The 13,710-nt window shown below is 47.1% G+C and overlaps 1 protein-coding gene across 2 annotated transcripts in view; it reads left to right on the top strand.

The window, feature by feature from the left end:
• LOC144174765 (uncharacterized) overlaps positions 1 to 13,386 on the top strand; it is a 34,436-nt gene extending 21,050 nt beyond the window's left edge. For both annotated transcript variants that reach the window (XM_077703633.1, XM_077703634.1), the window contains exons 11-14: positions 914 to 1,303; positions 3,516 to 3,671; positions 5,685 to 5,898; positions 11,502 to 13,386. In XM_077703633.1, the coding sequence (XP_077559759.1) occupies positions 914 to 1,303; positions 3,516 to 3,671; positions 5,685 to 5,898; positions 11,502 to 12,038 (1,297 nt within the window). In that variant the 3' untranslated portion in view covers positions 12,039 to 13,386. The remainder of the gene's footprint in view (positions 1 to 913; positions 1,304 to 3,515; positions 3,672 to 5,684; positions 5,899 to 11,501) is intronic.
• Positions 13,387 to 13,710: the final 324 nt, after the last annotated feature.

Below are 13,710 nucleotides of genomic sequence, written 5' to 3'. Positions count from 1 at the left end.
GCGAGATGCTCCATAGTGCGAGCCTAAACTCGGCAGCAGCGAGAGGTGGCCGTCAATGTCAGGTGAAGCGAGAGAGCGAGAGAAGGCAGCAGGACGAGCAGACAGACAATCAGCGAAATTCTCGGTGCATAGGAGACAAGATTGAAGCTATGTGAATGCGCAAAGGTGGATTGTAAAGCGAAGTGTCCCCAAGTGGCAGTATTATACGAAGCCCTTTAAAGCAAAGCATCTCGGGCGTTCAGCTGGACATTAATGTTTTCGGCTTCGCAACCCATAAGAAGTGCCCAGGTGTCCTCAAACTTTTTTCGGCTACCAACCTGCTGACGGTGTGGAAGGCAGGGGAGGCAAGAAGGCCGATGCCTGAGACTTGCTTGGTGCCCACTTTTGGGCAAGCTTCTAAGGGGGCATGTGCACCAATTGGTGCACACGGAACAAATGCTCTTGGTGCAAGCAGCATATGGTCTACCGTTGCTAGTTTTTATGTGTGCAACTTGTACCTTGCGCTGTACCTTTTGCTTTCTAGGGGAAGAAGGAGGGCATGCATCCATGCAAAAAGATCCTCCCATTACTGCAACTTCTAAAGGACAACAGGAGCTGTTTATACTGAGAGCAATTAAGTCAACAGTGGAGGGAATAATGCAGTTTGGTATCTTCTATTTACCTGCCCAGAACAGTGATAAGCACATTGCGGGCAGTGCATCACTGCTCTAGGAGTAAAAGTTTTATGGGGGGGGGGGGGGGGGGGGGGGGGGGGGTATGTGGAGCTGCTCTGGAGCAGTCCTGAGCAGTTCATAATCATAAAGAGACCTATTTGAGGGCACGGGGAAATTGCTGCCTCAGTATTGTAGACTCGGTGTATGAAACCCCAGCTGTCTGAATGTTGGACTCTTCTCGCCCCCTGTGCACCGCGCAGTTTCCAGCTGACCCTGCACGTGAGGCGGCAGCACCGGCCGGGAGGCCCGCTGGTGTGTCCACACTGCCCGCGCAACTTCGTGGCGGAGGACGCCCACGCGACGCACGTGGCCCTGCACGGAGCCCCGCACGCGGCCTCCCTGGAGTGCGGCGACTGCCACCGGCTCTACGAGACCCCCCGGCTGCTGGAGAAGCACCAGGCGTCGTCCCACGGGCCCCCCCCAAACACCCGCTTCGGCTGCGCTCTGTGCGGCAAGCGCTTCCGCACCTCCAGCGGCATCGTAGCCCACCGCAGGGTGGCCCACCCGGACCAGGGCTCCACCGAGACCACCAGCTGCACGGCTGCGGTGGTGCGCTCGCACGTCAGGAGCTGGGCCCACCGGCCGGGCAGGTGGGCGAGAGCTTTTACTCGTGGCGAGTCCACTTGTATTTGTGCCTGTACCGGCTTGATTGCTTGAGGTGTGCAGTGCAGTGGAAGCATTTCTTGCAGTTTTATTCACTTGAACTTTCTGCTTCCCCCTGCCACTCTTGCCTTCCCTAGGGATCCACTCTCTTACCCTTACTGACCAACGGTTATCTTGCCTTTGCATTACGTGCCTTGGCCACACCCATCTCTTCTTAATTTCTACTAATATGTCCTTAACACGCGTTTGTTCCCTGACCCACTCCGCTCTCTTCTTGTCCCTTAATGTTACACCTATCATCTTCCGTTTCATTGCGCGCTGAGTCGTCCTCAATTTAAGTCGAACCCTTTTAGTGAGCCTCCAAGTTTCTGCCCCATAGTAGAGTACCGGTAAGATGCAGCTGTCATACACTCTCCTCTTCAGGGACAATGGTAGGCTGCCATTCATTATCTGAGAATGCCTGCCGAATGCACTCCACCCCATTCTTATCCTTCTAGTTATCTGTCCTCATGTTTGGGATCCGGGGTCACTACTTGCCCTAAGTAGATGCATCCGTTTACCGCTTCCATTGCCTCGCCACCTATCTCAAGCCGCTGTGCTCTCCCGAGTCTATTGATCACTACTTTAGTTTTCTGCATATTAATTTTCAGGCCTACGATTCTACTCTGCTTGTTCAATGCAGTATTCATGCCTTGCAATTCGTCCCCCAAGTTGCTTAGCAAGGCAACGTCATCAGCAAATCTGAGGTTATAATATAAACTCATAGCTCATAAAAGACTTCTTTTTCGGGAGTTTTGTGGGCTTCATGCAGCCTTAACAAGAAAGAAAAACATGCTGCCCTTGCTGTTGTCTTTGTTGTCAGGTGCCACAAAAAAGCATGTTCCAAGCCAGGCTCAGTTAGAAAGGAATGCTGTCAACTGCTGTGGCAGTTTTCCTTTGACTGCATGGACAGATTTCCGGCTAGAGTATATTACTATGGAACTCTGTGGTTCACACAGGGTGCAACACATGCCCATTTCGGCTAGCCAGTGCACCACTGGTGCAGTTTTCTGGTGGCACTTGCCAGCGAGGGCAGACCGGGGTCATTGCTTTCCCAGCGCTGCCAAGATTGAGTGCCACGGAGGGAAAAGCAAGGCTGGAGGCATTGATTGCAAACTTTTGTGTGTGCAATCAGACAGGACAAGTCAATTTTAAAAAATCCTTGAACCGTTTCTGTGCCATGGTCCACAAACAAGTCTCGCTCTTGCTGTTATGAAGTCTGAGGCAACGAGATTGTTGTTCTTAATGAAACCAATTTAATTAAGAAAAATAATTCTCTAAATAAACTGTAAAAAAGAACTAACGTCAAGGAGGTGGTCAAACTGAATGATGTACAGGGAATCAGTGAACCAAACGCTGCGGCGTTTGATCTGCATACATATACCTTAGAGTGACGAACAGCTTACACTAGTTCCTTATCAAACAGCATATCCAAATGGGGCTTAATGCCAGAAGGAACAAGCAGAAAGATAGCCGTGCCAGCGAGGTGCTGGAAAAATGTAGAAAATCAAAGCTCCTTTTTTTAATTAAGAGAAAGATTATGACACTGATCTTTCTCCCAACAACCTAAGTCAGAGTCCAAAATCCAAACTGCTTCGACCATGTCAGAATGGTGCAGTCAGATAAACGTTGGCTTCATAACACAGGGGACCCAGATTCAAGTCCGACCTCGGGAAGCGTTTTTTTAGGGCGGGCACTTGATGTGCCCCGCCCCCAAAAAAAGACTAGGCCTTACTATGATAAGGCCTTGCCTTATCGTCATCGTTTTGTGAAACTAATTGTGTAAAGTTGGCTTTCTTGCTGTACGTTTTGGCACGACATGGAACGGCATCAGTAAGTCATAGAAGGCTTTGTTTTAGTAAATTGCGAAGCGTATGGCAGTACGTGTGTTCGGACCAAGATTTTGCCAGTGATGAGTCTGACTCAACCTGGGAGGCCGTTTCTTATGCTAACTGAGCTAAGCCATTAGTGGTCACATTTCAGCAACTTGCGGATGGTGTGGACAACTGCAGAAAGAGGTGAGGCGAGACTTATTTAGAGGCCACAGCCCAGGTTTCGACACTTTTAAGCGTGACGCTCGATGACTTCATGGGCCAAAAGCTGGTCCTAGGTAGGGTTTGGCAGTGTTCCCGACTCCACGTGCCCTCGTGTCTTGCGCAGACGGTACGGCTGCTCTCGGTGGAAGTACAGCTGCGAGCCTTGCGGCCGCTTCTTCAAATTTGATGGCAGCCTGCGCGCTCACCGGGTCTTCTTTCACGGCATCGAGGGCGAAGCGACCGAGGAGAGGAACTGCCCAGAGTGCAACAAGTCCTTCCAGTAAGTCTCCCGTTCACATCTAGCACCACGAGGCCACTGTTAACCTTGACTGCTACTGCATTGTGGGCTGTAAGTTAGCAGTTAGAGCGCTGCAAACGTAATGTGCAACTGCAGTTTGGTTGTTTACCCCCCTGCTGTTTTGAAGGGCTGCCAGGATGCAAGCGTCACTTTGAATGGAAAAACGTAGGGCCATGGGTTGTGCTCTGTGGCCCAAACAAGTGAGCTGTGATCCTGCAGAGCTGGCACTCTGGCAAGTAGAAGTTAAGGAACTAAAGTGTGAAACGCTTCCAATATAAGACAGGCAAGTGGGCTGGTTGTTGTAAAGCATAATAAGAAATATTTTGCAGTGCCCTGAATACAAATGTACAAACTCACGGCTGCGTCAGTTATTTAAAAAATCTTGTACCCCTCCGTCTAACGACGATGATGGTTGAAAGCGAAGCTTTCTTGTGATGTATTCTTTGTTTCAACCCCGCACTGCCAGTATGTGCTACTCTGGAGGTACGCACCACTTTTCTAGATTACCCACGGCAACTCTCGGGTGTGCACTCCGTAGGCCTAACGTTTGGGTTTGGGGTGCACGGCGCAAATTGGTACCTGCTGGTTGGCGTTCGCTTCCACCATGTTGAAATGGAGCAATCGGGTAGACGCCGGTTTCATAACGCGAGTGACGCAGGTTCAGTTCCGGCCACGGGGAACTTTTTTTTTTTTCTTTACCTTCACCCACATCATTCATCATCATCATCATCTGAGAAAGTTGGTTTTCCTGCAGGGCATATTGGCATACAACGGCATCAGTGAGGACAATAAAGCTTCGCTTTAATAAGGCACAAAATGCCAAAACCGTGAAAGTGGGCTAGCACCACACCATGCATTTTTTTGCGGTACAGCTTGTGGCATGACTAATGCCGTATGTGGGGAGGTGGAATCGAAGGAGCTTGTATGAGCGTTTTTTTAGCTGGCAAATTTTGCTGAGCACACGTTTTAAAGAGGCACAAACTTTGGCTAATGAACATTGTCAAACAGGCTGTCTCACTATACAACCGGTGGTAGGGTTTGTTTCAGGTTCAATTTCGGCCTTTCTGTAAATTTTTATCGAAAGATTTGTTCCGGTGAAAGCAAGCAGTATTGTCCCTTCTTAAAGCCAGTGTCTGTAAATAAGGTGGCCAGCAGAAAAGGTTGCATATTGTTAGCAGAAGTGACGAAATAACCGAGCGGGTTCTGATCGTCATGTTGTGGCCTTTTGCCGGTACTTTCTGCACCCTCACCCAGGCGGTAGCACACCAACGGCTTGGTCATCTTGCTATGTGCCTTGTTGCTGCTCCTTTGGCTCTGATCAACTTTGTTATGTGCTCTTTCGCGTCATGAAAAAAATTGAAGTGAAAATGGCAAGTGCTGTCGGCTTTATTGTCGTAAACAAATTTTGTTTACAAGCTGAGTATTTTGCAAATCAAACCAAATTTCACAAAGTAATGTTACAAAGAAGGAAAAGTGTCTTAAAAAGAAAGCTTCTTGCCAATAGATTTTTTTTAATGCTTTAAAGTCCCATACATCTGCCTGCAATATGAACTATTAGTAATGCTATATGTCTAAAAAGGTGACAAGCAGCCATTTACTGGCATGATACGCGAAGAACCATAAACGCACAAGACTCCGCGCTTACCTCTCAAAACGGAAGGGTGCAATGCGATGGTCACCGACTTTGGTAGGCATGCTACCTGATGGTTAGAAATGATGTTTGTTCCACCAATGCGATTTTTGTATGCACGGCGTTTTTGTATTTCCCGCAGGGCATAGTTCTACAGCTCAGCATGATTATTAGTAGTATTAGTAGGGGGTGCTTAGAAGCAAGGCTTCTTTCTTTTACTTATTGGGAGTTTGACAAAACAGCACGGCAATACCTTGAGACGTATTTTTCAGGTGCTGGAGGCGATTCATCAAATACACAGAATCATATCCTCGTGGTAATTGGAGTATTTTTAAGACCCCCCCCTGGTGCTGTGCGGCGTGCAGGACGGAGCTGAGCCTGGCGATGCACCTGCGCACGCACACGCACGAGGTGCACTTCAAGTGCAGCGTGTGCAGCAAGGTGTACCGCAGCCGGTGCAGCCTCAAGAAGCACATTGCCACCATGCACCGGTCCAGCCTGCGCGTCTTCTGCGCCCTGTGCGGCCGGGGCTTCCTCAACCACGGCTCCATGCGGCTGCATGCAAAGTTTGCCCACAAGGTGCGCGCCGTGGGCGCACTTAAAAGTGTCCAACAGCGGGGCACGGATGGGCACGCGGCGTGGACACCTCGTGGTGTGGACACATGGTGTAGACACACATAGTGTAGACTCATGGCGTGAACATGCTCTAGAGACACGATGTAGATGCACAAACACAGTATAGAAGCTAAAACGGAAGATTGGGCGAGTTGCTACATGTTCTTAGTAACAGCGCTAACGACACGAGGTAAAGACACGAGGCGAGCATGGCAGCCAAATCGTGCGAGAAATCTTAGAGGCCACAGTAGTTGACAAGTTAGGTGATCAATGCATAAGCACCCCATCTATCGCCCTCACAGACAAAGAATGTAGATTCCTAGCGCAGTAAGCCCCACCCTGGTAATCTTTGTCTTGTTTCCTAATTGATCTTGTGATTACAAAATGGGCTTGTGTTTTGTGTTGATTGTACATCTTGCCCCGTAAGTAGATTAACGGGTAAATAAACGTAAAGTCAGTGTGATGCACGCTTGCGCTCTCACAAATGTTCACGTGTTAATTTAGTGTTTCCTTCTTTTTTCCTTTTTGTTGTTTTTGCCCATGTGTGTTAAAAGCCACTGGCCTAAGCAATAAAACTCAGTTGTTAGTCAGCGCCGTGTTTGTGCCCTCTTCTCCTTGTCTCGTGTCGTTAGCGCTGTTACTATGAACAGTATAGAAATCTTGTGGTGTAGCCACACTCCTGGTGTGTCACTGTGGCAGTCTTTGGCTGCTATTAATGAATCCTCATGTCATGAGTGGTACATTATTTTGTAACAGTACTAGCTGCTCTTTGGTGGCATTGCTTGTGGAATAAGAATTTTAATTTTTTGTGTGTGTGTTGGAAGTTGTAGCATTCAGCACACCAGAGAATGCTGGTGCACTGGGAAAGTGTAAATCCGCGAAGACGCACTGCTCCTGTGATGGGTTAAACTCCCTGAGGTTTCTGTGTAACACAACATACAAGGTGCAACCACGCGAGTTTATTAAAGGGTGGGAGGATGGGAGTTCAGTCACAGTTAACATTGTTATATACGAAAATAGGCTACCTAAGGAATGAATGAACATAGTAAATCGTTATTTGCCTTTGCAGCATTTTGGTAAATGTGGGGAAGCCGTTATAATGAAGCAGTGGCCATAACTAATTCCTTAGCATCTGCATAGGCATGTTGCAGCTGCTACCTAGATTGCAGCAGTTCAGGCACATTTATGCTGCAGTTGCGGGTCACTAGAGCGTGAAAATTTTATTGTGAAATTGCGGTCCCTTATGGCTCTGCCTCATCGATGTCAGTGTACCCTCTCAATTTCATTCCAATGTGCCGAGAAAAAAAAGGTTACCTTTGAGCAACAGTCCCACCTTAAAACATCTACAGTTGAATCCTGTACAATGAAATTCACGGACGTGTGATAAATTTCGTTAGAAATTCGCTGGGGCGAAATCTGCCCCAACATACCACTGAAGGGTGACAAAAATAGCCCTGTGTATTATCCGCATCATTGACCGTATAATGCAATGTTTAGAAAATAGAGTGACGTGCAATTTTGCTCTGTTTATTCAGTAACATACATACCAACGATTATCTGTTCTTTTACCTGCTTGGAAAGAGCGTGTAACCAAGGGGTGGAAGGAGGAAAAATGCAGTTGCAAAACATATTGCTGTACAGCAAGGCGTATCTACTGAGCTGATTACTTGCACATAGCTGCTAGGCCGGCAGAAGCCCATCTCTCACTTTTGGCAGGAGCGGCATCCATTATCTTATCCTCTGACTGGGCACGGCGGCATGTCACCGTGGCGGCCAAGCCGTGCACACTTGAATTTATCACGACCGCGTGCAAGCTCACAATTAAGATAGGAGGACGCAGGTTCAAAACTAAGTACGAAAACATTATTTTTGCTTTTGAGTTTGAAGAATGGTAGAAGGAAAACTGCAACGACAGCTGCTCACAACTCATTCGTGGCAGCACAGCACCAGTAGGGCACATTTTCACAGCGCAGTTTCTTCCGGATACGGATTGGCTGTATGTCCGGTTTAGTGAACCGGGGCTTGCGCCTCATGTAAAGACAGCCAGCCGCATTGTTATCACCAGCAAACAATGGCGTCCATCTATGAGTTTGTTCTAGTTTGTAGGTGGCAGTGTGGGCCCACGGTGCACGCTTTTGGTGAAACTAAGCGCCCTGAATGTATACAAAGTTACAGATGGCTGGCGTTATGCTTATTTTATTATTGAGTAAATGTTCAACCCCAACCTCAATGAGCGAAAATTTTATGAAGCGAAAACAAGCCAGACAAATGGTTTGTTGTGGCGAGGACTTTGTTGCATTGACTTCTTATGGCTAGCTGATGGGGAATCGGAAATATTTCTTTGAATTAGAAATTTCGTTGAAGCGAAGTTTGTTGTAGCGGGGTTTGACTGTAACTACAGTGATAACGAAATCCTGCAAGTAAAAAATTCCCGCGGCAATGAAATATTTTCGGATCCCCGGAGAATGTTCATAGAAGCTGTATATCATATCTCGTGGCAATGAAATGTTTTTGGGAAACGATCCCGCGTTAACAAAATTCACTGCACGTCCAGTCGGCATTTTATCTACCCATTTGAGGCTACAGTGTGTGAAAAGTTCTCATGCATTTTTTTTTTCTGACTTCAAAGCGCATAAACTTCTGCTGCAGTGTGCTTGCATGGCTACCGCAAGATCTCAACAAAGTGGTGCTCACTTAGTTTTGTGGACAGCATTTGAACAACAAGGTGCCGCTGTCTGCAAAGTTTGTCAGCAGATGCTGGGCTTCGCTTGCATGCTCGGACATACTCGGTGCTGAGGACCAAGGAAGGCGAACCCGCGGGATGTTTTGGATGCGTTTGACGCGATTTAGTCGTTTTTAGAGGCGCACGACTAGCAATGAAGCACTTCTTGTTGTGTGAGAGTTGAGCTGTGAAGTTACTGCAAGGTAAGGCTCGCAAAGTGGTATAACCGACTTTCAGAAATAAGTTTTCGGTTTGCGGGCAATTTTCGTGTAGTTTGTTTCACTCGCATGGCCATGATATTCCCGCAAAAGCAAATTTTTTAACTTTCCCCGGTAGATTCTCAATGGTAGTATAGATTATATAATTACAGTTTTGTTGCACCAATGCATGAGGGGTATTGAGAACATTGATTGCATTTTATTCGCCGCGAGCTCGACATGTAGGTGGCGACAGCGTCGCGCTGCTAGTGTGGATGCTCCGCTGAGCGGCCCGTAAGAATGCACACTGTGGGCGCGCTTCGTGCCTTTTTCCCGCCGTATGTGCGCACGAAAGGTGCAAACAAGAGTGGTATGCTGTAGTTCGGTTCCTAAACGTTCAATGTATAGCATGGAAGCGGCAGTCAGTTTTCATTACTGCACCAAAAAAAGCGACGACTCATCGGGAATCTCAGAATGGCCGTAATTGTGACAATGAACTTGTACGCTGTGGCTCGTAGCAAGCTCGATCTTTCCAGACTACGGATTTGAGCCTTCAATAAGAGCATAAATAGAAACAAATCAGGAAGTATCGATCTCTTAAATTCAGTTTACAACGGCAATCTCAATCGCTTTCGATGGTAGCATGACGCATTCTTGCATTTGTGGGATGCCCTGAAATGGTAACACTACTTAACTGCCCTGAAATTCTTTCTAAGAGCTTACGATATTTTTTGTGTGTTCAAAAGGCAACACAAAATTACTGAATTTTGATCAGCGCAGAAATATAAATGTAACCGCTCTAACGGGTCTTTTAAATGAAATTTTAGCGCCTCTGAAGGAAGGTTTGATGAATAACGGTTTCGGATCACTTATTTACGGCTTTCGTCGCAAGTGAACTTGCGAATTGAATTATCGACGCACGCAGTACAATCAACATCTCATGTTTAGCTAGGTTTTCGCAGAGTGACAAGCAGGTTTACAGTGTGCAAACCAATTGCAAGCTTCTGGGACCTCACAGTGAGCACAAATTTTTTGTTACGGCGGCTCTGTTGACCATTTGCGTTCCTTTTAAAATCTAACAGGTGCCTGCAACAGCGAGATGTGTTTGCATTCTTCCGTATAAGGTCGCTTACGAACCCTAAAGATGGCAATAAATGAAGTTGCGCTGTTGCAGATGTAGTAAAACATTTCCTTTTTATTTCTCGTTGCGAATCAGCGCAACGGGTTCCCGGTAACTACTTTGTTTTGTAAACTGAATATCGCCTTTGTCTTGGCGTTTAATTCTTGAGGATTGGTTAAAAAATGAAATTCTGGGCATTTAGTTTTTTTTCGAGAAGGGGGGGTCCTACCAACGTTGCAAGAGCAGCGAGAAGAGAACGCATGTACCGCGAAAAGCCAAACTATGGTTATCAATATTACTTACAATACTAGGCGTCGTGTTCTGCAGCGGTGAAAGAGCAGTACCTATTTTTAAAACTGATTAATTCCCCTTTGGTCCGGGATTGTCCAGGTATTGTGGCTCGCCTTTTTCAAAATTGTATTGAAAGCAAGCATTGTGGAAAAAAAAAATAAAAAAAAAAACAGCGAGTCATGGCACACACCCCTCACACATGTGGGCAACAACGTGCATTATATTACGCGTTTTCTCTTTCTTTAAACTTAGGTCCACCTTAAGAGGTTAAGACGTGACCATATTAGGCATTTGGTTATGCTGAGTGAGGCACGTTTCTGGACAAGGTGATTCATGTCGGATTTGAAAATGATATATATGAACATGACACACGAAATGCCACATGACAGACGCAAACTCACAACTGCTTAATTTTACCGAAGAATCCCCCTAAATACTCTTGGGCATCCATAGAAACGTATTTTAAATAATACGTAAAATTAGCAACTCGATACAGTTGAATAATTGTTTATTCCTCCTCCTCAGTATAAACAACGACTGTCCAAAAATAGTATTTATTTTAGAAAAGGTACGGGAAGGACACGATCACACAGGCTCTTGCGGGTGTAAAATACGTGTCCGGTAATGTATGGGCGATAGCGCACGGGTCGTGTGCAGTGTAAATGTTTTTGTTTGTTTCTTATTTCTATAAGAACACAGCGCAATTTTACAAGGGTGTGGAATTTGCCCGCGTGTGCAGTCTTGTCCCTTCTTACCCGTTTCGCGTACTAAACTTTTATCCTTTAAATAATCACCACGCCACCTTCAAAAATCACCCTTCGACGTTCCCGAAATGGCAGAACACTGCACTCAACAATAAGAAAAGTGCAATGTGTGGAAGCAACGTTTATAACACGTTTCACAATCAAGCGGTGACCAGGGCGAAGATGTTTCGTGGAATTAAACCAGCGCACTGACCCTCAACGGCCGCTGATTATTGCGTTTCTAGAGGAAATGCGCAAGCAGAAGTAACTATGTCATTGCTTACTGCCAAACGAGCTCACATATTGGTTGTTTTGTCGTGTGCAGCACGCGTCTTGCGCCGCACGCAACGTTAAAAAGCAGACGACGCGAGAGCGCCATCCACACTAGGAGCGGTTCGTCCCGCCGCCGCCAGGGGCCGACTGTGTTCGCGCTCGGGGCGAATAGTAGCCTTAGTGAGCGCAACGAGACAAAAATTTTCCTTTCCTTTTTTAAGGATGACGCCAAAGCTGGCACATCAGTCGAAGTCGTGCCCTACCCGGACCCACCAGTCTCCTCCGAGGTCTCTTCCGTTGACGCCGCAGTTGCAGCCTTGGGCTCAGACACAGCGGAAACAGCCTCAGTCGTGGCTCCAGTTTCCGAGTCTTCAGATGCAACTCCCGCGCCTTCGGCCCTGTGTTCAGTTCCAGATGTGTCCATGGAAGTCACAGACATGACCACCGATGGCCAGGTTATAGTTACACTGGAAGCCATGGACGAACACCTGCCGTCACCAACCACAGCAGCACCGAACGTCATAGTCGAAATGGAGCCGGCACCCGAGATAACAGAGCTTGCCCGCATGGAACCTGGGAGTCACGAACATGCCGCTGTGGAACAGCTCTTCGCCAGCATCCAGCATCCGACAGACGCGTTGCCCGTGGTTGGGTCGACAGAACACATGCTGCACATGTTGTCGGTGTCTCAGGTCGAGGAAGTGGTCAGCGAAGTCAATGTGTGCATGCCGCCAAACACGTGCCCCGGCGTGTGGTAAACGAACGGAGAAGGGAACCGTTGTTTATGTTTGTTCGTGTACTGCTCAGTTGCATACTTTCAGTTTCGCGTGGCTGTACTGTCTTTGGCCCACTAACACTGCCTGTTTTAGAAAGTGGCTGGAGTGGATTTATTCTGGCCACACAGTCGTGTATATATAAACTAGGTGAAAGACGCAGAATTGACTGCTTTGATTTGTGCTTTTAGAGTAAGATGGTCTCTGCATAGCATTTTGAGATGCTGTTGTTTTTGCGGCTCCGGCTCTGTGTTCTGTTGTGCAAGAGAGTTACTAACTTACAGGGCATTTATAGGTTCACTTCATTTGTCGTCTGCTTTGAAGAAGTACTGACACAAAATTTTCGTGTAACGTTATTTTTTTTTCCGCTGCTATGTGTGCCTACCAGCCCACTAATCATAGAATGACACATTAGATGATCGAGCACAGCGTAAGCATTCGTTTACAGCATCGTTTATTCGCGTCAGTTTCGGTTTCGCCTAAACGAACGCCGAGCGGCCGCCATGACAGGAGGACGTACCTGCCGTCACCATTCTTGCCGCACCGCTGCTTTTGTGGATGCGCGTGAGAGCGAGAACATGCGCTCACCCAGACCAGCTGAGGTTTTCGCCATCCCCACGCGTCTGGGCAGCATGACGTCAGTCGCAAAACCATGATGTGCTACACAAGGCCTAGCAGTGCGCGCCAACCGCAGCCAGCTCATCGGCTTTGTCGCGGGAGCCCCCAACGTTGGCGGTTTGGGGCTAGTAGCAGATGATGTCATGCTGGCCCGCTGTAGGCTTTCACGTGCGGGCAAAGATTAAAATGGATTTAAAGTATGTGATACTGAACGGTTACTGTTGAAACTTGCCGGGAGATATCTCCTGATGAAAAAGAAGCATTTTACATAGTTATCTCAGCTTTGAAATTCCGTGTCACTACTCCTTTAATGCCAACTACACCCAAATCTGTCCCTGCCCAAGCTTGGCCTAAACTAGTCGTCTATACATCCAGTGTGGTCATGACGAAGTCCTAAGCCTGTTAGCTCTGTATGATATCAATTACAAGCGCTTATTATGCTAGCTGTAAAGCAAGCCGCACTTCACTTGGCAGATAGCTGCTTAATTGCGCGGGGCCTTTTAGAGGCTGCATTGCTGTCTTGGAGGCTTTTCCATTTTCTTACAGCGTGGCCTGTAGATCACCGATTGCGTAAAAAGGCTTTTTAAAAATATCTTCTCGCTGCTTTGTTTACACTTGTGTATATTTTGAAACTGTAGCAAATCACACTTTATGTTGATGCCCATCTTGACAGGTTTTTACTTCAAGTCATTGTTGAATGAGTTTCTGTACATAACGGAAAATGTAGTTAATGCTGCATACTTGCAGACATTGTTTTGTATAACTGCATTGCTGGAATGGCACTGTCACTTTACTTGACATCAGTTGTGGCACCCAGAGCACCTAGCTAAAGTGCACGAATTCCCTGGTCACTCTGAGAACCATCTGATTGCTGGCGCAAGGCAGGGAGCCCGAAAAAGTCGCTTCCGGGTTTTCTAGTGGTCCTGCTTACTGTGGAAGTCAGAAGTAAAGAGAAAGAATTTAAAACACACCATGCCATTGATGTTTTGCTTTCACACTGCTCTGTCGTTATTGGTGCAGTAGCAACTCATCATGAAAT

This window comes from Haemaphysalis longicornis, unplaced genomic scaffold (genome assembly GCF_048455015.1).
Source record: "Haemaphysalis longicornis isolate Haplotype H1 unplaced genomic scaffold, Haemaphysalis longicornis Haplotype H1 scaffold_3, whole genome shotgun sequence".
Lineage (NCBI taxonomy): Eukaryota > Metazoa > Arthropoda > Arachnida > Ixodida > Ixodidae > Haemaphysalis > Haemaphysalis longicornis.
Note: the sequence above shows the minus strand (reverse complement) of the source record. Positions and strands in the feature narration are given on the sequence as shown.